Here is a 27,450-nt window from a genome sequence, read left to right on the forward strand (position 1 = left end):
TACCAACTTAGCTTGAAACATTTAACAATAAACACTCCCACCCTGACACCTTCTATTAGTACAGAAATTATTTATTAACATTTTTTCTTTTGCTCTACTCATCTTATACATGGCAGCTGGGCATGCAAGCTGCAAGGCATAAAGCACTCATGATGTGTTTGTGTACCTGCAACTAGGCACAGGCCATCCTAATACGAATTTACTTTCCTCTTTGATCATATAAAGAAAAAAGTCACCCCAACATCTGCCTGCCAGGTAAAAGACAACTGGAGTCAGAGCTGGTACAAAGCAGCTACGTATTTCCATGGTATGTGTTGTGAGGACTGACCTTCAGCATTTTTGTTTTCATTTTATATGTCTAAAAATCTACCTTCACCATGGCTGCCTACTGTCTGAAAAAAAGAGCCTGGTTTCTCTCCTAGTCCTAATAAACCAAGCAGGAAGTACCACACTGCACCTAAAAATAGAACAGCATGTTAGCAGGCTTCAGAGCTAGTGCAGCCAGCAGGACAGAAAAGAGTCTGGCTGGAGCAAGCTGAAGTTATGACTCCTTAAATGTGTCTCAAAAAAAAACCCAGCAAACCCACACAAAAACAACAAAAGAACATGCTCACACTAATCACTGTCTTACCTTTACTGAAAAATATCCTGAAAAAAGAGAATCTTCACTCCTTTACATATCACCACTCCAACACCAAGTCACCTTGTACACCCACATCCTGCAGCTGTCCTTACAGGGCTCGTCACCCACAACCCCTGGCCAAAGGTTGTTTTTCACAGTGGATCATCTGCAATTCACAAAGCATCTGTATCTGAGGACTTTCTGAATGGGGGCTGGCTACTTTCTATGGTTAACCTGAGACTCTGAGCTGGCATTAACCCAGGGAGCTCTGCAGGTATGCTAAAGCCTAGAGCTGCCAGTGTGACCAGGCAGACCCCAGCAGAGCTGAAACAAAAGCACAGCCCCATCCTGTCCCTCCCTCCCTCACGCTCATCACTGCAGCAACAGCTCAGCTCAGGGGATCCCCAAACTCACAGTCTCTAAAAGCCAGATTTTAATGAAACAAGAGGATAACAGCTTTTTTAACTAATGAGGTCTGCCACCTGAGTAAAACTACTCCATTGAAAAGTATTTGAAAACAAATTACCCTAATTGTGGTGTCCTTAGAAGAAAGGTTCTTCCCACTAATCTCTCAAATTCAGCAGTTTTTCAGTGATTTCTTACATTATGACAAATTCCACATGCTGCAAAACGTGGAATATACCAAAATCAAGTTAGGTCTGGACTGGTCAGTATCCTTTAGACACTTTAAGCTGGCTTATTAAGACTTTTCTAATCAGCAGGAAAGGACACAATCAGTGGAACAATTACCATCCCTTAACGAAGAGCAGGCTAGAACTAATAAACTATAAGGATGTAGTACATCAGTATGTCCTTGTATGCCTATTTATACATTGCCAACTTGGCAAAAAACTCCAGGTCCATGCATCCCTTAGCTGAACTATCTCCATTATAACATAAAAAAATCACACCAAGAGGTCAAAAAGCCACGTGTCCAGGTGAAGACCCTTCCCTCGGGCACGCACAGAAGTCAGCTGAGATTACAAAACTTGCATGGAAACTACAAACCAGTAGTAACTACTAACCAGTCCCAGGGCTGTACTTGGAAAGTTACCAGCTCTGTACAAATTACGGTGTGGTAAGTCCTGTTGGTGTGCTTGGTTTGTGTGAAACCACCAAGCACCCAAGCTTGTGCAGATCTGAAATAAATAACTGATGTCTCTCTCAAGTGTGTAATTATTGACTTGTTGCACACTGGGTAACAGACAACAAACACATTTCTCCTGGATTCTTTGGGAAAACAAAAAAAATATAAAATCTCTTCCTTTGCCCTCTCTCAAGCTCTAGTCCATGTCTGCTCTGTCCGTATGCCCTCAGTCCCATGCAGCCTCCACCTTCCCCGCCCCACTGGCACGAGCTCTGGCAGCTTTCCACAGCCAGCAACCATCAGGGCAGGCACTGCCACCTCCCTCCCTTTCTGGAGACAGTGCCTGGAGCAAAGAAAGCACACAGGCATCATTATAAAACTGCAAATAAAACCCAAAAAACCAGACATGTCACCAGACTACTGTCAGCCACACAAATGAACATTAATAACATGTTGCAGACATCTAACTGTCTTATTAACTAGGGCAGTTAACATTCCAAACAAGCAGCCCAAATTCAGCAGACAGTTTTCAGAAAGTTGCATTTAGTGTAAGTTTGAGACATTCTGGTTCTTTGGCTGTACCAGAGGATCATAAAGCAATCAAACAGAATAACTCCACATGTTGGAGCAGACTCCTGGGGGACCCACACATCTTTGCTGCTGGCTGACCATAACATTTCTGCACTGTCCAAATTCGGGTTTAAAGAGTTTCAAACTGTCAGCCATTCTCCTCCAATTGCCAACGTAGTCCAATGGATGTGTTTCAACAGCTGGTTATGAGCAGCATGTTAATGCTTCAGAGAGACAACAATTGTCAGCCTAGTGTACATAAAACACCTGCTCTCAGCAGGAAGCCACAGGATGGAAGGTAACTCCTCCAGCAGTTACTCCTCTCTCACAATGCTTAAATCAGTGGAAGATTTATATAACAGTTCTTCTTCACTTTACCCTTTTGTGTACTTTAACCCCAAGAACAGAAGCAGGTGGGCACAATTCTCTTTGCATTTGCATCTCTAAAGACCTTTTGAGAAGGCAAAAATCATGTAAATGCCTCACATATTTCACATCAACTCATTCAGAGGGGTGGAAGTAAGGCTCAGTCTTCAGCTATTCCCGTTACAGCTTTCCAGTTTAGCAATTCAACATATAAATATTCATAAAGATGTGCCCTTTACCCTAAAAGAAAAAGGTTAATGGATATATCTGCAGAGTTTTTCCTTCCCTTTCTGAATCCTGGGCAGCTTGGAATCCAATATGCATATATCCATCTTGCAGAGAATAATCTAAAACATAGCAGGGAGTAAATCCAATTTTTCGGGTTTACTACTAGGGTCAGAAGTCACTTGCAGAGGCTTCTTTTCATCAGCTAGGTTTCAGTGAATAATTTAACTAGCTTATTACTCCTCTGTGTTTTTAATTAAACATATAATGGCCTGGTAGCCTTCCAGCTGTTACTTGTGAACATACAGCTTTTTCTCTGCTCCTCAACAGCCTCAGAAGGCATTCATGGTGTCACCTGGGGTAAGTATCCCACAGCGGACTGGAGCCTCATGCCTATTTTACCTCCCCATCCAAAACTCACCTGCAAGGAATAAAAGTCTCACTATGAGCCTGACACATTTATCAGAATCTTCCTGAATATTTATATCAACACAGCTTTCTGCTACATAGTGAAGGGGCATATTTTGAACTCGGTAAATCCATTTCATTATAGCAGTACAATCAGCTTACGGGTTTCCAGATATTTGGCATGGCATCAAGTTTCTAAAGTTCAGGTCCTAGACACAGGTTACAAGCATATTAAGAAAAAAAATTTAAAAAAGGAAAAATTTAGCAAAGAAGTTTTTAATGCTTCCTGTAACAAAATCTTCGAAACAATCATCTTATGACTCAGTCCTTTGTTCTATCGTGGTAAGATCTCCCATTATGAAACACTCTTCAGAAAGAATGACATATGAGTACCTGAACATCCTTGACATATTTCTCCAGGTACTGATCTTGGCCAGTGGTGGAGAAGAACCATCAACATATCTCAAACTCAGAGATTAAACAGCTGAAAGGCAATGCTGACTCCATGTAATTTATGTTCTTGGGCTCTGGACCATGCAAGGCCAGAGCAGCTAAGGAGCAGGAAGACACAGCTTCAGGTGAAACTGTATTAAATCGCTGTTGAAATGAGGAATTCATTGTGGGTGGCATTTTAAATATCTTGATGGCCTTTTCTAAGTGTTTTGGTGGTCTAAAGAGTGAAAGGTTGTGAGCAAAATAGCTCACAAAGCCCATCTAAGAAGAACTGACTAGCATAATTCACTAATCAAGAAAACAATTTCCACCTTCTGCATCCCCAAGTAACATGTCTGTCCATCCTATATTATTTTTATTACCTCTAATTTAGGAAAGAAAACAATCCTCAAATTTACCACTGTATTCTGTCACCCCGTTCTTCTAAGCCTTCTGATGTTTACATTTTTGTAATGGAGTTTTCTCACACACTTTTATGTAAATGATGATTGGTTTTGCATTCCTTTCTGGAGGAGGAGAAATTTGATAGACATTGGTTTGCCCAGTGTCATTGGAGAGGTGGCAATTTCATCCTCCAATCTACTGTCACTTTTGAAAGTCTGTAAATATTGGAGTCAGGAAATAAATTTCCCTTCTTCCTACCTCAGAGTTCCAGTATGCCTGTCGTTTCAGTTTGTGTCCTATTACGACAATATTCCACATAACTATATACACAGACTGCACAAACTATTAGATTCTCCAATTAGAATTTCTCTGCATTAAGATTTTGATTTTCCAAGCATGAAAACAAAGTCTTTATCATCATTAAACTGATTCAACAAAATGTTAACAAAGATGCACTGTTATCTTTGTCCTGTCCATCAAATGATGATACAAATTAACAGCAAATATCTAAGTGCTACAAAATATCCATTTAGAATAACAAAACAGTATATCTAAATTACTGACTTCAAGAAAAATTGAGTATTAACCTTATTTTATTATCTTCAGTTTAAGAGCTCCATTTTATTGGAAAATAAAACCCTGCTAAAACTTACTAGAGAAATGAAATTTCAAATCAGGCATTCTATGCCTTACTACCTTAGGACAATCATCTCCACTACCCCAAAAAACAGAATACATACACACACCTTTTTGTTGCTTGGAATAACACCTATTTCTCATCTATTAAATCTGGGTACAACAAAAAAAGACATTTCCCACAGAGATATGAAGTCTGGTATCCAGAGCTAATAGCGCTCCTTTTTGTCACTTGTTGCTGACCTATATGTTCTGAAGGCTTGAACTTTTAATTTGGCCACTTTTGGCATGCTGGTAAGTTAAAAAAGGCAAGCCTTTAACTATAATATCTCCTATTTTGCACAAAGAAAAGAAATTGAGAAAATTGAGAAGAGTTCCTGGGTTTTGCATAGTCAAAAACTATACTGGTTAAGGAAAAATTGTACCCTTATACTTGTACCCACTCATCTTGCTCCTGATGAAATAAAGATACTCTTTATTATCCTCTTTGCAGCTTCTGTTTTCAAAGACATGGGGAAAATTGAAAAAGATTGACTAAAAAAATTCATGTCATCAAGAACAGAACCATGATAATTATCAGTAGCTTAGTAGGAGCAACAATTAATAAAAGGCTTGACCTGTGACATGTGTCTGCACCCATTTCAGTTCCCAGGCAAAGCTATAGAGTGAGTGGAGCTGTTAGAGAAACATCAAAAATTATCCACCTAAAAGTTCTGCTATTACATTGATCTAATGTAAGCATGGTGCCCTTCAGAAGTGCCCAAAATCTTTGTTCTCTACTTCTCATCCATGTTAAAAAATACTTTCTCCATTGTCATCCACTTTATTAATTTCTGTCATCACAGATCTGGGGGTCTAAAAGCAGGATCCTTACCAAGGTCTGAGCAGCAACCTGACAAACAAACAATGGCTTTAAGGGATACACAGTGAGTCCAAAAAAGGACAGCCACAGTAATCCACCTGAAATAACAGCAGTCAAGAGCAACACCAGACATGCCTGTTCTGATTCCTGCATGGAATTACAGAGACTGAAACTTCCTGTTGCTACACAGAGCTACAAAGGTTCAACTGAGACTAGCAGGCAATCCTTCAATTCTATGTATTTTTAAGCAGATGTCATCATTTAAAATATTATAGATAACCTCAATGCCAGAGAGGACAACGGCAGTGTATTTTGTTCAACCAAGATTACTCCTGCAGAGCACATCTCCCTACAAGCCTCTGCCTGTCAAGATAGAGGACTCAATGAGCTGCATTCAGTAGACACCATATCTAAAAATCCATGTGCCTTGCATTGTATAATCACCACTGCCTGTCTAGTTTGACCTTGGATTTTGCTAAGTGCAGGCATGTGACAGCATTTTTCTGTTCAATGGCTGTCGTCAATGTCCTCTTTCTCAAATAAATAATAAACAAACTCTTAACATGGCAAACTGATCCTGTTAACCATGACTTCAAATGGCCTGAAAAAGCTTGGAGAAACTGAAAAGTAATGCAGAAGGAATGATAAAATAAGAGCAGGAGAACAGGAAGAGATGAAGGGAGGGATCCCTCTCTAATGTAAAACAATATTCTTCTAGACTGAGACAGTGGCCTGAAAAATGCAAAAAGGAATGAAGTAAAAGAAAGACCAATAAAAAAGTAGAGGTGACAGAAAAGTATAGCAAAGTCCTCCCCCTAACTGGGGAGCCTCATCTGGACATCTCTGCTGTTGCTCTAGCAAAAGGCATCACTGACAATTTGGTCATGATGAAGTCACTGCCTTCTCCTTCAACACTTTCTCAACAAAAAGGGAAGAAATTGGGCTAACAACTGAGTATCATGTGCATGATTAAGACAAATACTAGTAGGACTTTTTTAACAGAAGCGCTGCAGAATAACTGGTATTAGATTTGAAATGGGAGCAACCAGACAATGTTCCATTACTTTATTACAAGAGAAAAGACCAGCACTAGTCTTTTATGTGTCAAGACTAGACACAAAGGTCCTTCAAGACCTAAGAAATTACCAAAAAAGCATTCACAAAGTTACAAATAGGAGACTGTTTGACACAACACACACTTTGAAGCATCAAAATGTCATTGGAATTATGAACCATAATACAAAGTACACCTTTTTTTGTAACAAACTGATGTCTACCACTAAAACAGATAATCAAAGGGTCCTCTTTTTCCTCCTACACTGACAACCAGAAACAAAAAAAAAAGGGCAGGTGGAAGAGACATACATGAAATAGGAATTTAATGTATTTATGTTGAGAAGATACACAGTATTACATGGAAGCACAAGTAACTTAATTGTTTAATAGTTTAGTTACTGAATCTCAAAAAAATTGTATTCTTTTATAATGCTATAAAACATAGTGAAACAAGAAAAGTGAAAGTTTAACTTTTATGAAAAAGCAAACTCCAAAGCACATATAATAAACTAGTCAGGGAAATTGCATTACAAGGTTTGTAATTTCCAAAGTGCATTGCATCTATACTATACTGGCTTTAATCTTTCTGTTTAAGTTATTTTAGATCAGGATACATAAATAATGAATTCCTCCTATAACCAAAAAAAAAAAAAAAACAACCCAAAAAAGAAAACAAAACAACCACCAACAACAAGAAAAAGTAGTAAATTGCAAACTGTGAAGAAAGGCTCTAACTTGCATGTTAGATTTTACATCTACCATTTCAACACATTGTCCAAACAGAACACTGAGCACTCAGTATCTTTTATGTTGCTGCTGCAAGAGAGAGAACCAAATTGCTCTTACCTGTGCTCCAACTCTCGGATGGACAATATAACTCCAGAAGTCGATGCCTTTTGCTGCAGAGTGGCCAGAAACGTGAACTCACTTCTATTCCGGAAGAGCTGAATTAACTTCTCACTTACATGGGGTGCTGCGTAGATTTCTCTTTCTGTATCTATGAATTTTATTTTTAAAAGGAAAAAAAAAAAAGGAAATAACAGTCTAGTAAAAATGCTAAGTCAGAAATATTCAGATTACATTTTTCATTTTCACATCAATATCTTTCACTTTTGAGAGTCATCCGCCATGGTCCACCACTGCATTTTTTCAATGAAAAAACCCAAATGCCATCTCTGTCAGCAGTCACTTTGACAAGTTCACAACTGGTCAGCTACTGATTTTCTGATGGATTTTTTTACGGGATGCTGAGCCATTTGTGTCTGCTGCGAGCAGATTAAGTTGCTGTAAATAAGGTGTGCTGCAGTCAGATAAATAGGCCCCTAAATTCTGAGAGATCTCGGGCACTGCCTCTCCCAACGCAATTCACCAAGCTCCAATTTCAGTTTTCACCACTGACTCTGTTACCACCTCTCCCTCGTACATCACAGGAAACCTGTCCTTGCACAGTGTAAGGCAGAGATGTATTACTGCTAATAATGCTATACGGCTGTGCTCCTGCCTGAGAAATAAATACAAGACATGCTTGCAATCCACAGCTGTTTTAGGGATTTCTCAGTTTAAACAAGCAAAATATGACAGCTCATACAATATTTATTAAACTACAGCCTGACCAGGCAGATGCAGAAACATTTCAGCCTCGCTAATCCTGACAATGTCCAAGCAGCATCATGCCTTCTCAGATTCAAATGCATCATCTCCCACCACATTCATTTTTACCTCATCATTTTATTCACTATACATCATCATTAGAAAAGACAATTAACAACAATGCACAGAAATCATGGCATTTCACCTTCCTGCCTATTGCCATGTGTCTCATGCTGGGCCTTTGTCACACTTTTGCAAGACCTGAGCCACTTGCAGTTCCTGGATGTCATGACCAATTAGATACCCAGTGTGCCTGCTTTCCAAAGGTTTTACTCTGAAGCCAAAAATGCTGGCACAAATTCTCAGCTGGTAGAAAACCAGAGAAACGCCACTGAATGCTGGGAATCCAGCCCAGCATGCATGATGTAACACACAAAGGAGTGATGAAAATTACAATTCAGAATTTCACTGTAGAAGGAAAAAAAAAATCCCCAACACTAGAAAAAGGCCCCATTGTGTACATTAAATGAGGCTTTGCAGACAGAGAGGAGAGAGACTGGCTTGGAAAACAACCTAAAACCTCAAACGCACAACTGAGGGAATGCCACGGACTGAAACCAAACTCCAAGGAAAATGTATTCAAGCATGTTTGGTAATTGGGTGTCTCCATTTGCTCTGTGCAGCTTAAAGCCCTCCAAAGGAGCTTAGACATGCAGACTCGTAACATACTTGCACTCTGAAAAGCTCACCAGTGGAAAGTACTACAGTTAGACATCCAAAATCATCAGTCATCATTTTAAAATCTTTGCCAGGGGTTCTAATGTCCCTGATAAATAAATATAGTGCCCACTCTACAGCAACAAACTATTTGTCTGTCCAGTGCTACTTTTACCAGAGCAGAGGATAAAGCTCCCAAGAGCAGAAAGCATCTCCACTGCCATCGTACAGTGGAACAGAAGAAAAAACAACCAGCATAGAAGACCAGATTTTGTCTTTATCTATTAGCTTTCTGTATCTGTATCATTATCTTCACCTAGCAGGTGTTATTACTAGTCATAAATATAATGTAGTTTCTTTTTGAAAAGCTGATACAAGAGATACAAAACTACTTCTCCCCAGACCCATAAATTCACCAATATCCAGTTTGCTATCTACAGAAACAGACAACCCACTGGTAGCATGTTCCAAGGCACAAGACTCAGAGGTAAAATGTCCAAGACCTGACAGATTAAGACTACTATCATTTTTTGAAGGTTAAAAACCTTCGTATCTTACTTTTTTTTTTCTTAAAGGTGTTACAGTTACCAGAAATAAAATGACTTAACAAAGCTTTCAAAAATTCTTTCACATGAAAGCACAGGCAGTGCTGTCAGTGGAACATATATGTTTAAACTTCAGCCAAGCTTTGCAAAGTACAACAGTTTCTCATTATAGGAAGGCCCACGTCCCACCACCTATCCATCAATTTTTGTACAAAAATATAGGACTCCTTGCTCAGAATCATCCGTGGTTCATCAGTGCGCTGACTATTTCAGTTAGAAACATACTTTGAAATATTTTGTTGTTCTCTACCACCTCTTCATAGATAAGAGTATACTAAAACCACATGAAACACTGATGTTCGTTCTCTGTTGATTAAAATTGGTAAGATCCAAAGTTCTGAAATTCCAGAGTATTGGGTTGAAACTACTGGGTAACAAATAGTATTTACAGACTGCTTTCAACACTGTGCTAGTGTAATTGATACAAAGGAAGTTATATAACCAGGCTTTTAGAAAATTAACACACTTCTAAGTACAGTGCTATGTATCTGGGAAACAAGTCCAGCCATTACCAGCACCCTGGGACAACCCTACTGCCAGCCAGGTGAAAAATTTACTTGCTGATGCAAAAATATCTCTAGAAATGCTGCTTTCCACAGCCTAATCTCAGTACCTAAAAGGGGACTTTCCCACTAGTTCCATGGTGAGATGGTAAATGCAACTGGACTCAAGCTGAGATGGCCACCAAGGCTGGTGGGGATCCAGAGGGCACACGTGGAGCTGAGACTGCCCCAGGGCCGAGCACAACCTGGGCTTGCAACTGGTACCCCAGTGCTGGGAAGGAGGAGTTTTGAGGCCAACACTGCATGGCCCAGCTCCTGTCCCCATGGCACAGCCCCCCCACTGCAGCACCTGCCCTCACACACAGCATCCCCGGGAACACCGGGTTCGTGTTTTGCTTGATTTCTGCAGAAAATACCATACAAATGAGCTGGGAGTACAATCCATTCAGAATAAGAGCCTTCTATTTTCAGGTAGATTTTCACACTTCAAAATAAAAAAAAAAATAGGAAAAAAAATGAGAATATATACACCCCCTCACCACAGGTGCCTGAAAGGCAAAATACATTTTATGCTCTCTATAAAAATAACTGTCTGCTTGTAATGAAATGTCATATTTCCTACATAATACAGAACAATATAGGTTTATACAGCAATCTTCAGTGAAACATTGCTTCATGCTTGAATGATAATGCAATCTCAGCAAAATAAATAAACACAGATACGACTTTCATATGCCCTTCTATGTGATTATATTTTCTTAATTTGAAATAGTGACTGTCTGAAGGGTTTTTAAAAACATACCAGAGTGTTTCTAAAATTAATCAACAAAAGAAAGCAAGCATACTCAGTTATTTGCAAGTCCAAGAGACAGAAATCATCTCAGAGCATCAATTAAAGGCAACTTTCTACCTTCAGCAGAACAAAAGCACAAGACACACCTATGTTAGAGAGAGCATATGCGTCACTTGATTTTAATTCTTAAGCTGTGAGTCCAAGGAAGAAGTGCCAAACACAAGCCAAAGGTCCAGTTTGCTAGAACAGACAACCATAACCATTTAGGTACTACCATCTCCCCTCCCTGGCACCATCTCCCCCACTACCAGGGATGCCACCTTGCCTTGTCCTGGATGCCTTGTCCCCTGAGAGCCCATTCAGCCCCCAACCAGCACAGCCCTGCCAAGCCAAAAAGAGCTACAAGAGGAAGCAGCACCCAAGGCTGCCCTGACACGGGGGCTCAGCACCCACAGCACCCTGCCCAGCTGCAGCAAGCTCCTACACCCTGAGCCACACAGAGGGATTTTACCCACAACTGGAACTACTCACAACATCAGCACCTTCATCAGCACCTTCAAAATAAGTCCCAAATTTAGGTCTGTTTTCACTTTCCCATAAAACCAAATGAATGGCGATGCTGCTCTGGGGCCAACTATGTTGGGCCAAGCTTTACCTCACAAAAACCATTCAGATATTTCAGTGCACACTAACCCTAAATGCCAAATGGAATTAGGTACAATAACTCAGGATCAGCATGAGTCCTTACCCCACCTGATTTAGACCCTCAAGTCACATCTTTGTGTGTGGATTCAATGCTCTATGCATCACCTGCTCTAGCAACTAAAAATTAAAACCTCAGGCTTCTGCCATTTGTAACCCTGAACACATTAGAAGCCCAGTTAGGAGAAATTCAGGAGTTGACATCAGCTCCACTAATAACAGTGTAATAATATCACCATAACACAGAAGTAGACAAAATGAGTTAGAGAAGGAAAAGGACAATGAAAGAAAAAGGAAAGGAAAGAAAGCAAAGGTCTTGCCAAGCCTCCTTTGACAGTGACAACAACCCACAGTACAAACGGAAATACATGACCATTTGGGATGGAATTTTAAGTGATGAGAAATGTGCACCAGTTGTTAAAAGTCATATCCCCATCCATCTGGGGAATAATTTTTCTTTAATAGATGCTTCCATTAGAGGAAAAATACTAAAATTCAGTTCTGAATCAACTCATTCTCTAAAGCAATAGGTACATTTTATCATTCACTAGCCTGCTTGAATACCTTTTACTTCCCTTGGCAGAGAACATACTGCAGAACACATGGCTTTATTGGTAACTTCAATCATTTTAAAGCTATTTGCTTCAACATGCTTTCAGTAGAAACATTGAACAGTCACTCTGGACAGGCAAGTAGAAATTAATTCTGCAACAGCAGAGAACCCACATTTAAGCTATAGCAATTAAATAATTGAATATCACAGTTTTTTGGCTTTTACCTTGCTACGGGTGAAATCCAGTAAAACTGAAAACTGTATTTAAAAAACAAAACAAACAGAAAATCACCCTGATGCCCCACTTTTTCTTAAATCACCAGCTTTACAAAAATGAAACCAAGATTAGAAGGATGATCCAAGACTAGCAACTCTCAGTGTAGGCAGTACCTAACAGTTGCTGAGGATGAAAACACGCAACAGTATCACAAAAACATTCTTGTTCACTGAAGCAGGTGCTTCACCAAAGCCTCTGAGTTGAGTGGGATCAAGTGCACCAACCCCCTTCCTGTGCACAAACCAGCCTTTGAAGAACTGGTTAAAAAAAAAAAAAAACCAAAAAAAAAAAAAACCACCCACACAAATACCAACAATGCAAAACACTAGTGATAAATGCCCATTCCCACCCGCTTCCACCCTTCTAAAAGCACTTCTCAGTCCACACAAGTCACAAACAGATGCAAAAATCCCCAGAAGGATGATAACGCTAATTATGGGGATCTTCTCCAAAAAGAATCATTTCACTGCCAAGCAGAGCAATGCTTCAGGTACTCAACCCTGCCTACCTACCAAGGGCAAAATGTAAGACGTCTGCAGATGCCACCAATTTTTTGGTTTGAGCTATGGGGATAAATTCACATAAATTTCTCTTTATATACTAAGAAAACAGAAGACTTCACAACACGCTCCTGTGGCAGGAAAAGGCCCAGAGCCACATCCATCCCTCAGAGCACTTTGGGAGCTCAGTTCAGCCATGAGCACCAAGGCTCCAGACAGCCCACACCGTGCTGCAGAGGCCCATGTGCCTGCACTGCTTCCACCCAGGCTAAATGATGGGGTTCAGTAAGCTGGGGGCACTGTCAATGGAAAAGAAATGTAAATTTCTGCTAAGCTGGCACTTTGCAGCTCTCTGGGGCTGCTGCACTTGAACAGTAGGGTCCAGAATCACCTGTTCTACCTGTCAGCAACCCAAAGAGGGGTCAAAGCACCTCCCCTTTTTCTGAAAAACTGTGCTACCAGGGAGGACCAGGGATGGCATGATGTATTCTCATAAGCACATCTCTGCTTCTGAGTATTCTCGGCAACACGAAAAGACACTGTAAATGTTTTTGCCTTGCTAGCTCCACTCAGAGTCACTAATAAACAGTAGGAAATCATGTTCAACAGCACAGCTTTCTAAATTATGATTATTCATTGTAAATCACTTTTTACATGTTGCTTCAAACAGTGTTTCTCAAGAATAAGATCCGTCTGCAGTGAAATGCTTGGTGATTTTAATATGCAAGCCTCCTACAGAGATGATGTCTCATTTTAATTATTGTTTCGGTTTAATGGGTTTTCATTAAATTAGAGGATGGAGCAATTACCAGGGTGAACAGCTAATGTCACAAAGGTAAGTTCCCATGACTATACAGCAAAAGCAGTTCCGCTAGGGAAGGTGGAAAAATAGTGTAATTCAAGGTAAACTCTGCTTTTGCATCATGCAACACTACCTCTGGCTATACGTGCTCGTTTATTGCTGTCATTTTGATATACATGTTTGTAAACTAGTTTACAAATAGGTCTCTCCTAACAAAATTCATCTAGCATTCAAAATTATATATACATGTAAATAAAAATCCTTTCAGGAAGCCACTGCAAGCCCAGCCCTAAAATTCCAGATGTCAGGGGCAGGAGAATTTTGAGTCACTGAAGAAATCAAACAGAGAATACTTATCAAATCATCGTTTCTCCTCAACCACTAATTTAGCTGATTTAGTGGCTCAGTATCAGACTCTTCACTTCTTGAAAATTGCCTTGACTTGAGCACCAGCTAGAGTGACCACACTCATACTAATTAAGTAGATGTCAAAGAGTCTTAAGTCCTTTGTTTGCTTTATCAGCGTTTCAAACCGAACCACAGCAGCTGAGTACTCGGGAAGGAACGGAGCAGCAGGCACAGCACCAGACCTGGAAATGAACACAAGCCAGGAGTGAAGGCAGCCTCCGGTGCTTCTCCAGCCCCAGCCAGCCTGATGTGGCTGAGCAAGCACAGCGGCAGGCAGCTGCAGCAAAGCCTGTACCGACACAATTCGTATGGGCCTCCTCCCTCCAAGGCTTTCTCCTTGTCTTTTCCACCCACACAGGCAGAATGAGCAAGGAAAGCACTGGAGTCAGCTCTCCAGCAGCACAAGGAGAAGCAGCAGCCTGGTACACTCAAAGCCCAGCGACTGACACTGCCACCAACCCAACTGGCTGCCATGGACCAAAATTAGCCACCTGCAGACAGCCAAGGGCTGGAGCAGGTTCCTGCTGCCAACAACAGATACCCCTTTGCTGCGGCTACACTTCACCTGTTACTCAAGGCAGCTACTTGAACTTATTTCAAGTATTTTAAGCAGCTGCTGAGCTCGTCTTCTCAAGTAGGCTCCGTTCTTTCCTCAAGGGATTCATTGCTGAAATCAAGACTGTTTACAAATGGTTGATCCCTTAAATTAAACGCTTAGTTGAAATGCTCCAGAAGTTCACTATCACTAAAAGCACATAATCTGCTCTTAAATCATGTGAGTTAATCAAATTACATGTGTTGTCAGTTAATTAGTTCAGGAGTCACTGATTGTATCAACTTTTCCACTGTTTACCTACATTAGATAAGGTTATCACATTACTGTGCCTATAAAGACTGCTCTTTGCCAATTTGGAAAATCACATTTTAACAGAAAGAACACGGACTTACAGCAGCAACACTGTGAACAGAGGCAGTGGCAGCACTGGGAAAATTCAGTAATTGCCAAGGACCATTCCCAGTGTGCTATCCATAGGAATACTGGCCACTCCAGGGACCTATTTCAAGAAAATACTAAATACTAATGTCACATACAAATAATGAGCCACTCAAAAATAGGGCTTCATGCAAAAGCAAGCCAAATTTTTTTTTTCCTCCCCTTCTACACAGCATTTTCAAATATGCTTGAAGTCACACAAAAATATTAGAGATTACTTTTAAAAAAATTATAATATATACCAAAATTTGACAAAATACATTCTGCATTTGTTCAAAGAAAACTTAAGGTGGTACAAGAAGGTGAAGAGGCCCTAGAACCAAAAATCAGACACAGAAGACAAGTTTTGCAAATAACTATTAATTGCAGGTTTGGTCTTATTTCCTCCCACTATAACTCCAAGTGTGTTCGTAATCCAGAAATAAAATATAAGGTTAATAGAAGAGAGAGACTGATCCACTTATATTTTTGAGCAATATGTAATAATTCTGATTTCTCATTTAGCACTCTTCTTTCTTCCAGGTAATAATAAATACTGTTCATCATTTATGGCAACAATATTTAGGAAAAAAAAAACCCCACAAATACTTATGAAGTGATTTATGATTCCTAAGTTTACTATGAATTTAACAGATACAGTCAACAAATAACTCATTTCAACAAAATTTTAAGATCCAGATTCCACAGGAGTAGGAAACAAGCAGAATGCTAAGTTACTCAGACTTTGTTGAAAATCCCAGTCTAACTTCAGCAAAGCCATACAGAAATTAGAATTTGCCTCCCTGGTGAAAACCTGCATTCTTAAATGTGTAAATCAAAATACCACTTGAAACAGTTCATTAAAAGGGACGTTTCAGCAAAGCAGAAATCTGACTCGGTTTCTTCACTGTGGAGAGAGGTTACTATGCCTAATGCAGCTAACAGACCTGGGTACACCTACACATAGGTTTTAATCTCCAGTCATTTTATCATATGAATAATCCAACTAAAGACAACTAAATTATTCTTCAAGTTTGAAGCAAGCATATGCTGAAGGGCTCTCTTGGTTCACAAACTCTCAAAGACTTGACAGTCTAAATAGTTTTTTAATTACTTTTAAAGCATAGGTCATGTATTGCTGAAATGTTACAATTTTAGGGTTTTTTTAAATACTCTGTAAATGATTTATACAAGCATTAAACAACACACGTTTCATGAACTAATTCTCCCTTTTGTTTTCTTTCCCTGAGGAAAAAAATCACTTCCATGTTATTGCTAAAGCAAATTAAATCCTGGGTGTCTGTTTTATTTATTAACTGTATGATAATAACATGAGGCATAATACATTTGTGAGAGCCCTTCTCTACTGAAGTATAATTTCTGCTGTCAGCCTCTTTATGTTTATATTCAATATTCTAGATGTCTTTGTTTCTTGGAACATACATAGGCACACATTTATATTTTCTCCCAAAATAAGTACAAACACTATTGTTGCAATGTTTCACAACACCCACAACAAAGACCCATAAATAACGAACACACTTAGTCATTCTCCATGAGTTTTACATGTTTTGAGAGATTTAATAATTTCTTTTAAAAAGTCACAATAATAAGTGTTTTATCTTTTTACACCATAATTATGATTTGGACCATTGCTTTTCTTATTTCACCCAAGCATACCACAACTCATGAATAAAATATGACAACTTTGATAGCATCCATTGCTGTGGGTTCATCCGTAACAGGAAACGTGATTGGGGTACTAAGAGCTCCCCTCTTCTCCATAAGCTTTTGTTTCTGAAAATAGGCTTTTATTTAAATAGAACTGCCTTATGTTCCTCCTCTTCTGCATTTCTTGCTGTTAGCAGTAACACCAGCAATAATGTTTACTTTTATTTTTAATGATTGCATTTTGAAGCAATTAGGATGCCACGCAGCAAGGTGGGCAGAATATCCCATCTGAAGGCTGGCATTCACAAGACATCTAAAAACATTAAAAGCAATGCCAGTATCAGAGAACAAAAAGCTAAAGTAGAGGATATGACTTAAATATGAGAGAAATGCTATTATAAAAGCAAATTTTTTTTTTCTGTCTCCATAATTAGTTACAATGAAGGAAACCTAAATTTCTTCCACCCTTTCCCAAACAAGATCACTGTAACTAATATTGTAGGGTCGTCCTCCTACCACAGCTTGTCAGTACATTCCCTGAAAAGGAAGGCTTGGGATAAATGCAATACATGAGGTTTCCAAATCATCAGCATTTACCAAATTATTCTACAAATATCATGTTTTAAGGCTGTGCTGCTTCACTTTCCAAACAGCCTGATGAGCATCTGTGGAGACCTCCACAGACCACGAAAAATCATGACACATACACACTCAAATCCCACTCGCCTCCCACACACCTTGGATTTATTTTCCCCAGTCCCCAGGAAGCAGCTTTAAAATTTCAGAATTATTGTTCACAATGAGCTGAAGTAGAGAGAGAGAAATAGAGGTAGATATGAATGTCATCTGTAGGCAGTCCATCTTAGAAGCAACAAGTATTTAAACTCCAAGATCCACTTTTTATATGTGTTTCACTCTTAAAAGATCTTTATGTTACGTATATCTTTATGTTACATTCCAGTTCACAAAAAGTTTTAAAAAATGAAAATAAAGATGTTAAAAAGGGGGCTACACAACACAGAACTAAGCTTTACAACACAAATTTATCTCCTTTGGAAGCGTCTGCTCCCACAGATGCTGAATGGAAACCTCACAGCTTCAGAGGGAGGAGTCACCTGTACATGCAAGGGCAGGCAGACTCTAAAACACCCCCTGCAGCTGCAGTGATCCCAAACAATTTTTCCTATTTCCAGTACAGGGGACCCACAGCAAGCGCTGCTGTAATTTAAGAAATGTTCCCACAAAGGAAGGAGGATGGGGGACAGAAAAGCTGTAATGAGAGGCTTTTAGGAAGCAAAACCAATTCTAAGCTACAGTACTTTCTGCTTTAAAATAGTGATTCACAGATCCCTGTCATCAGAATTACAGGACCAACTATGCTATTTTAGCAGATATGCAGCCTATAACTAAGGATATCATCCCATGTTGGAGTGGGCATCAGGTACCAAAACAAATTTTTGCCCATTCTACTAAAAAAAAAATAAAAAACTAATGCACTCTGTACCTTTGAATAGGCCACAAAAGGCAAGACAAACACATGATATAACATCATAAAAGCAGCACACTATGACATGAATACTTCATGCCATTTATGTGGTGAAAATGAAAAAAATAACAGAAAAAATGTCCCCCTTTGTGTGTCCTTTATACATCCACAACACAGGTGGCAGGTTTGTTCTAGAATTTGGCATAGAAGAAGAAGGTTGAGGTCTCAAGAAGCATCTAATCTTTATTCTTGATAGACAGTTCAAGACAGCAGGATTTTTTACCGCAGGAAACGGTCCATTCCTGGCTCCTTCATTAGGTCTGTCTGTATATGCCTTTGCATACTTTTAAGGTACAAAATCTTAAAAAGAAAAGTTGTGAAAGTAATTTCAAATAACACCATTTCCTTTTAGGCAAAAGACGTAGCTGTGTTTAGAAGTAATTTAATCAAGTAGGCCGAATGTAAATATTTTGCTCAGTTATTAACAAGTTTCTACTAAAATTGCTTTAAAATTTAAGATATCACCACTGTTGGTGTCAAAATACACAATAATAGGCCACTTTGTTTCATTGCCTACAGTAAGAACCCAATTCTTGAACAGTGCTTTTCCAATCCTCTGTATTTCAAGCAGTTTTAGCTCAGCAGTGCCCTACTAATGCTCCAGTTCTGCCCTCTTTCAATGCACCATCTCTCCAGCAACCCAGAGCTGCAATATGAGGTGCAGGAGCTTGGGCACAATTCTTTACCCAGGACCACTCATGGACTTGCCCCAAGGCCTACTCAGGTGCCAACTCTGCTCCACCCCAACTTCCCACAGCTCTAACAAGCACCTGGGCCCATCTGACAAGATGCTACAGAATATTCTTACTCCATTGAATACTTCTTTACTAAACAAGGAGCTAATTAAGAGTATCCAGTTGCCAAAATCTTTGCATGAAAAAGACAGTCTTTGTTGTATTCTTATTTTGATGAAGATAGAAGAAACTGAAACTGTTAGTCCTGCTTTTATCTGAGTTACTTTCACTGTAAGGACCAGAAGCTCACATGGTGTGGAACACCCTTTCTAGCAGTATCAGAAACTAATTTCTGCATCCCCGTTTCAGCCCATTAAAGAGCAAAGAGCTTTTCTTCCTTTTCTGCTTATCTTCATGACAGGACTTTGTCAACAGGTTGCCAGAAGCATTCAAGGCTTTTAGCACACTACAGAAGTACTTATCCCACTTCCCCTCTGCACTTCCCATCGTGGCAAATGAAGATAGATAAGCAGCACAATTATTGTCTCCCAGGAAAGCAAAAATAACTGTCAAGGACAGAGGCAACGTGTGCTCAGAACTCTCTCCTAATCATGATGGGAAATCCAAAAAATGTCAAGTAACAGAAGGCAGCATGACAGCATTCAGGATGGGGGGGAACAGTAAACATAGAAATTGGTCACTGTTGTTTAATGTGACTAGGTTTCTATTTTAGTCTACACTTACTTGGAAGCAAGGGGCAGGGGTGTTTTAAACAAGAGAATACTGAAGGAGAAATTCTGAAATTATTTACAAGCTCTACCTTCATATCAATATGTTGGATAAATTTTACACCTAGACAAGTTTCTAACAAAATTCAAAGATTAAACAAGAAATAGCCAAGACAGGATGGATACATAAGAGTGTTTTAAAAACTACCTCTGGGAACTAACAAAGTTAATAGTAGTTTATGTATCTTCAAAGCCTCAAAGCATTGTTTAATAATTATGTCTCAAGTGATCTTTAATTTCCTCCATTGAAGATGATTCATCACACTCAACCCTTCCTAGCTCTTGTATTCAATTCCAGATTATTTCTCTGTTCTGAAAATGGTTTTTGCAATGGAAAAAAAGCCTCACTTAGACTAACCATTAAATTGAAAGAAAAAACTGTATTGTGTACACAAAACAAAAGCTACATTAAAAGATTAGCTATATTAAATATATATATAATTTATAAATTAGGCAGATGTTTGAATTAAAGTATCACAGGAAATCCTTGCTCAACCCTCTGGGGATGAATATTCCAAAACCTTTCTTAATTATAGGATCACACAGCCAGTGATCACAGGTCACAGTCAGTGCACAAAGGAAAGAACAAAGAGTAAACACTAACAAACAAGGATCTTAAGTTTTGCTTCATTTTTATTGTTCAAGACTCCCCTTGACTAGTAAATCCACCATATTCAAATGCTTCTCTGAAGGCAGAACACACCAAGCTAATTACTCTAGCACAGTATTTGATCCTTCTACAAATATTAGTGAATTCTCTGTACCGCAGTTGTTAGACGAATGGGCAGTTTTACAGCAAAAGAAAGGCTCTAATTCACTAATAAAAACCGCCACATTATCCAAACTGCATCCTCCAAAAATATTTGTGAAATCTAAGTACACATCACCGGTACTTTACAGCAACACCAAATCTAAACTTTCTGCACTTTTCCTGATTATGCTGCCTGTACCATAAGCAAACCTTCACCTAATCCTACTCTCCTGGCCCAAGACTGCAGTCTTTGTGTTTCCCATCCAGTCACAGCCTCTCACTCCAGGCTGCTTCTCCAACTGCTGTGCACAGCTCCCCTTACCACAATCCCTGCCCTTGTTCCTTGCACCTCCCTCTCCCCTTCCTCAAGTTAGTCCTTGTATTGTCCTTGTCAAAATTTGCCATCACCTGCTTCCTTCTTGGCCTCCAGCTTCTCCACACAGCTCTTCCTCACCTCTCCCGTCCCCAGGCCCGTCTGAGGCCATTTCCTGGCCCTGCCTGTCAGAGCTCACCTCATCCAGCTGCTTCCACCCGTGTGCCCAGCACCAGCCTGTGTCCTGCTGGCTCTCAGAGGAGCCTGCTCATCCCAACCACATCCTTGTCACTTACACACTCAGTCCTTGGTGCTACACTTCCAGCTTTGAGTCCCTCTCATTCTCAGCTTCAACAGAGGGAAGGGGTGAAAAGCAGGGAAAGAAGGGGTAAAAGCAGGGAAAGAAGGGGTAAAAGCAGGAGAAAGCACTCAAGACCCCAAGAAGAGATCAAAGCCTGCTGACGGACACAAGCCCAGAAACCATCTCCATCAGGGAAGTCTCACTTTCCTCCATCCCGCTGGGTGCAGTCAGCCCAGCTGTTGGCATCCTATTTAAATTCTTATTTTAGCAGTGCTTCACAGAGCAGCTCTGACAAAGGGCTAACACCTCTGTCAACACTCTAGGATGGTGGGCAGCTGCCACGGCTCCTAACGAGCAGGCTGGAGCTGGGAAAAACAGGGGAACATCTCAAGGGAATGAGTGTGGAGCGCCAGTGAGGATCCCACTCTCCAAGGGATGGGCTGGGCCCTATTTCTCACAATCCCCCGAGCCTCCATCACAGGGACAGACACACACTGGCAGAAGAGGTGTCCAGGGCTGCCTTCAGAGCCAGCCCTGAAAGCAGATGAGCTTTGAGTAAAGCACCAATTCTGCCATGCCCAGGTGAGAGGGGGATTCTCAGAAGGGATACTTCAGTGGACAGCCAAGAGGAACGGCCAAAAGAAGCACCATGGAACGCTACCACATCTGAATGTTACCACATGTGGCAGGAGGCTGGTCCACACCTCAGGTTTCAAGGTATTTTTTACTGACACATACAAGGTTTTTTATCTGATGGCAGCTGCCTCTCCTCTCATGAACTCATGACCCTTGTACTGTTGGAAAGGAATGTCTGTTTTTTTATTGTTGTTTGTTTGTTTTTTTTTTTTTCACCAGGTATTGCCCACCATCACTTGGAGCCTAGGACAGGAAACATGAGGTAAAACCCCAAATTTACCCACTCCTATAGGAACCAGAGCAGGCCTACACAGTGTGGAACATCAATGGCAAAATACCTCACTCTGACCTTTAAAAAATAAAATAAAAGCTCACAGGTTCAAGGAGCAGAATTTACACAAAGATAAACCTCTGGTGAGCTGCAGGACATCTCTGTGAGGGAACATACTGCTGGTTCTGGCCAGCCCCACCTCAGAGAACAGCCCAGCCCTATGCCCAGGCCAGCAGCACCTCAGGCAAAGTGTATTTTAAAAAGGAAAAAAAAAATCTCATCCAGCTGGACGGGGGCAGCTGCACAGGCACAAATCCAACTGACAGTGGGCAACACCCGGTGAAAAAAAAAAAAAAATAAAAACAGACATTCCTTTCCAACAGTGCAAGGGTCATCAGCCACTTGGCCAACTGTCACAACGCACTGAGGAGGGGGCTGCCAGCAGCCTCAGGTGTGCCCAGAGGCTCTGCCCCAAAAACCGCGCTGTTCCCACCAGATGGGATATTTGGATATACCACCATGGAAAAGGTACTAGAGCTACTCTCTCCCATGACAGCTGAAGGCAGAACTAAGATTTCCAGCCACCATGTTATGCCTTCCTGATTTTTCTGCTGCTGTAAGATTTCTGCTCTGTAAAAACAATACTGCTGATACTTAATATTTGCTATAAATGTAGCAGGAGAGATCCCACAAAAAGCCATGACTCTTGTCTCATTATCTCACGTAAAGAGGGACTGACACCTGAATTCCAAAATTAAAGTTTATCTCTCCTATTCACTGCAGACCTCCCACCACCTGCCCCAGGAAGAGCAATGACACGTTTCCTCCCTAAGCTGTTATCTGCTCCCTCTCATCCAGCACCTGACTATTTTCTGAGCTCTGCAGCTCACACACCTTGCACATCATGCTGACATTACAGAGTTTAACACAAAGTGGATTAAAACCTTTGCCATAGCACCCAGGCCACTGAGACTGAGGGTGAGAAGTTCAGCACAGGTGGACAAAGGCAGCAGCCATCACCTGGCCTTGGAATTCAGTGAGCGCAGCTCAGTGCTGAGCTGCTGCCCCAAACACATTGCCAGGGCACAAGAAGCATATCCTGAAGACTGTCCTACCAGAGGCAGAGCTATCTTATTCCTGATAAAAAGGATGTGTGCCCAGTCCTGATGACAAGATCAATTTAGGCAGTTGTTTTTATCCAACAGCCTCAAAACATGGCAAACTTGGCCAGCATTCAAATCTCTTTCAATTTGGCACTGCAAAACCTGACTTCATGGACTGAGATTCCTGAGCAGAATATGGAAACACTTCTGCTCTCTGAGCAAGGAATTAGTCTAAAAAAAGCCATGATTTGTAAAACACTAAAGGAAAACACCACCAGAGAGGACTGCACTTCTGGAAGCTCAAGAGTCTTCTGGGAGGCACCTCTACCAACCTTGGAAGCACAGGTTTGATCTCTCTTTTGGCCTGAAGCAGGACAGTCCTTTTCTTTCAGGAACTCAACAAGTTTCACTCTTTTTCTCACAAAAACATTGCCTTTCTCTACGCTTTAAGATACTTTGTTATTCTTTCACCTTTCCTATTGGAGCCATGTCTGTACAGAAAAGAACTCGGCAGTCTCCAGCACGAAGTGGGAATAAGGAGCATGACTGAACTCTGTGCTGCAGGAGCTCCAGGCCAGGTGTTTCTCTTAAAGCCAGCGGCTGTTTAATACAAGTCAAGAAGCGGTCAAGAACAAAGCACTGTAGATCTCCAGACTTTGAACAGTACTTGGTGGCTTCTTTTGCTGAGTGCTAAACATAGTATTCATAGTAAAAAGACCATTCCTTAATTTAAAGGCTAAGTTGAAAAATAGTGCCAGATTGCAAGTAAAGGAACAGCAAAGCCTTAATAAATTTTCAGGGGTGGGAGGGAACTGTTTTGTAAGTAAAGGCTTGAAGTCTCTGTAAACTCCAAAGAGATATTGCAGGAAGAATTAAAAAGAAATAAGCATAGCCGACAGGCTGTAAAAGGAATAAAATTTTACTTCCACAACATGAACTGAGCATGGAACAAAAGTTACACTGGTTAAAGTAATCACATAATTCAACAGCTAAGCTAAAAACTGGTCTCAGTCTACCTAGAAAGCAGATGACCAGGTAACATCCTTTTGCCTTATTTATCATCAGAGCTTTCCTCTGCCACTGAATTCAAGATCCTGGTAAGTCAAAGTCAGGACAAGCCCTACTTCCCTGCTATCTGACACAGAGAACAGGACTGAGCCCCAGCAAGGGAGCCATAGCCCAGGGTTTCTTAATGTACTATTTACAATATTTATTATTTACATTAATGCGTTTTTTACATTAATTGTATTGTCTAGAGTTTACAGTATAATCCTGTTCTGATCCTGTTCATTTTTCATGCCTGTAAGATACCATTTGTAGATGTCTTACATTTGATGTAAGATGTTACTGTAAGGCAGGTTATCATTAGGTGAAAAGTTCATATTTGCAGTATATTTCTTTGAGGCAGATTTTCTACCCACCCCCACAACCATTTCCTTGAATTCACCAGCCTCCTGGCTGGAGGTGAGAAGATGTGCATCAGACATCAGGGTCTCGGGTGCCCAATTCCCCAAAAGCACCCATCACTCACCCTCCTTTGCCCTTTCATGCCAGAGCAAATCATCTGCCCACAAAGACCTCTTCTCCCATGTTTGTGTGTAAAAGTTAATAAAACATAAATAATTAAGGCACCAGAATGTTATGGATCTTGAGAATCAGACTGTTTGCAGAATTGCAATTATGAGTTATATATCTACATTTCCTCTAATGCACGTTGTCAGCACTTACACTGCTTTGGTTATTTCCTCATCCCCCTTTCACAGAAAATGAAACTGAAAAAATCAAATAACGGAACTGATCATTCAAAAATCCAGCTGAAATACTCTAAGAATCAAAGTCCATGCCCAGCAGGACAACTCAGATGACTACACTTAATTACAGGTTTCTATGCTTTTCTGAATTAGGAACCGATTTGCTTGCCCAAAGGCAACCGACATCTCTCGATTGCCACTATGGTTCTACCACGCTGTCACACAATTTGCAACAGAGCTGAATTTGTTTCTTAGCCTATAAATCTGTTTCATAGAAATCTGAGGTTTGGCTGTTCATACCAATATTATTAAAAAATCAGAATACTCCACCAGCTTTTCTGGGATGGTCTCTGAGTGAAATCACAAACTCTTTAAAGAAAAGTCTTTCTGCATTTTCTGTAGGGTAAATTAAATCTTGACACCACTCCCCAAAAATTCAGTAACAAACAGTATGTTATTTACTGTAAGAGAGCTATCACTAATGAAAAGTTGAATTAAAAATAGTATTTTCCCTTTTTTTTTCTACATATCTTCATATCACCCCTTTTATTAACTTCCTCTTTTTGCCTCTAAATGTAATGAAAGAATGCTCAAAACTTATAGAGCTTTCTCTTTCAAACAGTTTAATTCACAGAAAAAGATTTGCTTAGAAGAACATTCTATATTTTCCTGGACTTACCCTGGACACAAAACTATCCAAATTGAGGGAAAATTACCATTTCTCTACCCCTGAGATGTAAACTTGCTGGAACACACAAAAGAACACTCTCAGCTTGAACAGCTCCAGTATAGCCATTTTAGAAAATTCATCTCACAAGACAGAAAATGTTCCACAGGGAGCTTTTATGTAAGCTCAGAGCCCCGATACACGCTGTCAAAGGTGGCAGGCAAAACTGTCACTGTGAAAACCACATGCCAAGGAACATACAAACTCTTTTTTCATAAGCTAGGGAATCCTCAGCAGTGAAAGCCTGCTAAGGAAGAGGTCTTCTAATGTGGCTCCACATGCAGCAATCATCCTGCCGGTGAAACAGGTCCTGCCTGCCCAGAGGCTCCAAGACCACGTTGGAGCAGTGGGGCACAGCGAGGCACAGCACACCTGACCTGCTCACACGCAGTAAGGACTAACCAGAGCAGAGCAGTGCTGAAAGGATCACACCACCTTCCAGGCTGGAATAGCTGCCCCAAGAGGACACAGTCATTTTGAAACTCAGTGCTAACTTCCAGGCTCTTCTCTCCTCTGGGAATGTAATTTCGGACTACAGGGGTTTTTTTGTGGATCTCTGTGGATGAAAGTATTACTTCTATCTTAGACATAGCAGTCTCCCACACACTCCAAGCTCTATACTGGTTTTACTGTATAGCAAGATGAAAATCAAAATTGAGTATCTCCTGGTTCCAGCCAAAGAACATGGCCCACAGCCAGACTGTAGCTGTAAAGTAAGTCACCTCTGCTAGTAAAATCCATACAGCTGCCAACACACGACATGACTGCTGACATTTAACAAGTAACCGATAGGAACAAGAAGGGAAGAAGACACCAGGGCAGATTCAGACCTCCATCCCAGCTGACAGCAAAGGCCTTTGGTCCTCTCCCGACTCATAAGCTTTACTGAAGAGAGTAATTTTCCTGAGCCACCTTCCAGGAAGTTTTACACTAGAGGCAATACTCAAGAAGAGGGCAATTCCTGTGTGCATTAGCAAAAAGCATTTCTGTTCTGGGAATTAAAAAAAGCTTTATGTACCTAACTAGAGTCTTCATATTATTTATTCATTTCATAGTGTGAATGTTATTGCTTCCCATGAGCATCTATCTTTCAGCTTATCCATTCGTATGGATTTTGTAAGTTCCACCTTTCTTACACCAGTCCTAAGTTCCAGAACTACAGATAGATGACTCCAAGGAGAAAAGAACAGAATATCCAAAACAACTTCACCATTAACCTTTCAAAGCTATTTTCAGTATCAGTGGTCTCAATCCAAGTCCTGACAAACACATCTCAGACCTCTTCCCTACAACTCTGACCACTAGTCCGTGAAAACTCACCACAACTCACACTGCAACTCATCAATGTAGTTGCAATTAACTGCCTGGAATAGCAATTGGAATTATTAGCATATTTAAGCCACTGCAGTCCTTAGAGGAATGACTATAATATTATTTGTCCATAATACACAAACCTGGACTCAAGGTATCAAGGGAGAAAAAACTGATATCGTTAAATGAAAAGAATCAATGCGGCTCTTCTGGACACTAATTTGGGAATCAGTGAAAATTAAGCTACTTATTGTATCATAAAAAACAGAAAACAAATCCTGAGGTGGTCTCCAGAAGCAGCTCTTCTCTGACTCCTAAACTGACCTTGGCCAGATAAAGAATGAACTTCCACTTCCCTTATTATTTACAGTAAAGTCAGCTAGCACTGCAGATCCAGAACTGAAGCTAAATGAGATCATAATCATTTGCCTCTAAAAACAGCTACAGAAGACAGATAAGAAAAAGAGTCTTCAACATTGACTAAAACACAGTAAAGAGAAAACATAGGAAGCCCC

The 27,450-nt window shown here is 40.4% G+C and overlaps 1 protein-coding gene across 5 annotated transcripts in view; it reads right to left on the reverse strand.

Annotated features, from left to right (window-relative positions):
* The window catches only part of NELL1 (neural EGFL like 1), a 332,196-nt gene that overhangs the window by 299,697 nt on the left and 5,049 nt on the right, over positions 1-27,450 (reverse strand). For all 5 annotated transcript variants that reach the window (XM_064426215.1, XM_064426213.1, XM_064426214.1 and 2 more), the window contains exon 3: positions 7,516-7,666. In XM_064426215.1, coding sequence (XP_064282285.1) covers positions 7,516-7,666 — 151 coding nt within the window. The remainder of the gene's footprint in view (positions 1-7,515; positions 7,667-27,450) is intronic.

The sequence above is a fragment of the Passer domesticus genome, chromosome 6 (assembly GCF_036417665.1).
Source record: "Passer domesticus isolate bPasDom1 chromosome 6, bPasDom1.hap1, whole genome shotgun sequence".
NCBI classification, from domain to species: domain Eukaryota; kingdom Metazoa; phylum Chordata; class Aves; order Passeriformes; family Passeridae; genus Passer; species Passer domesticus.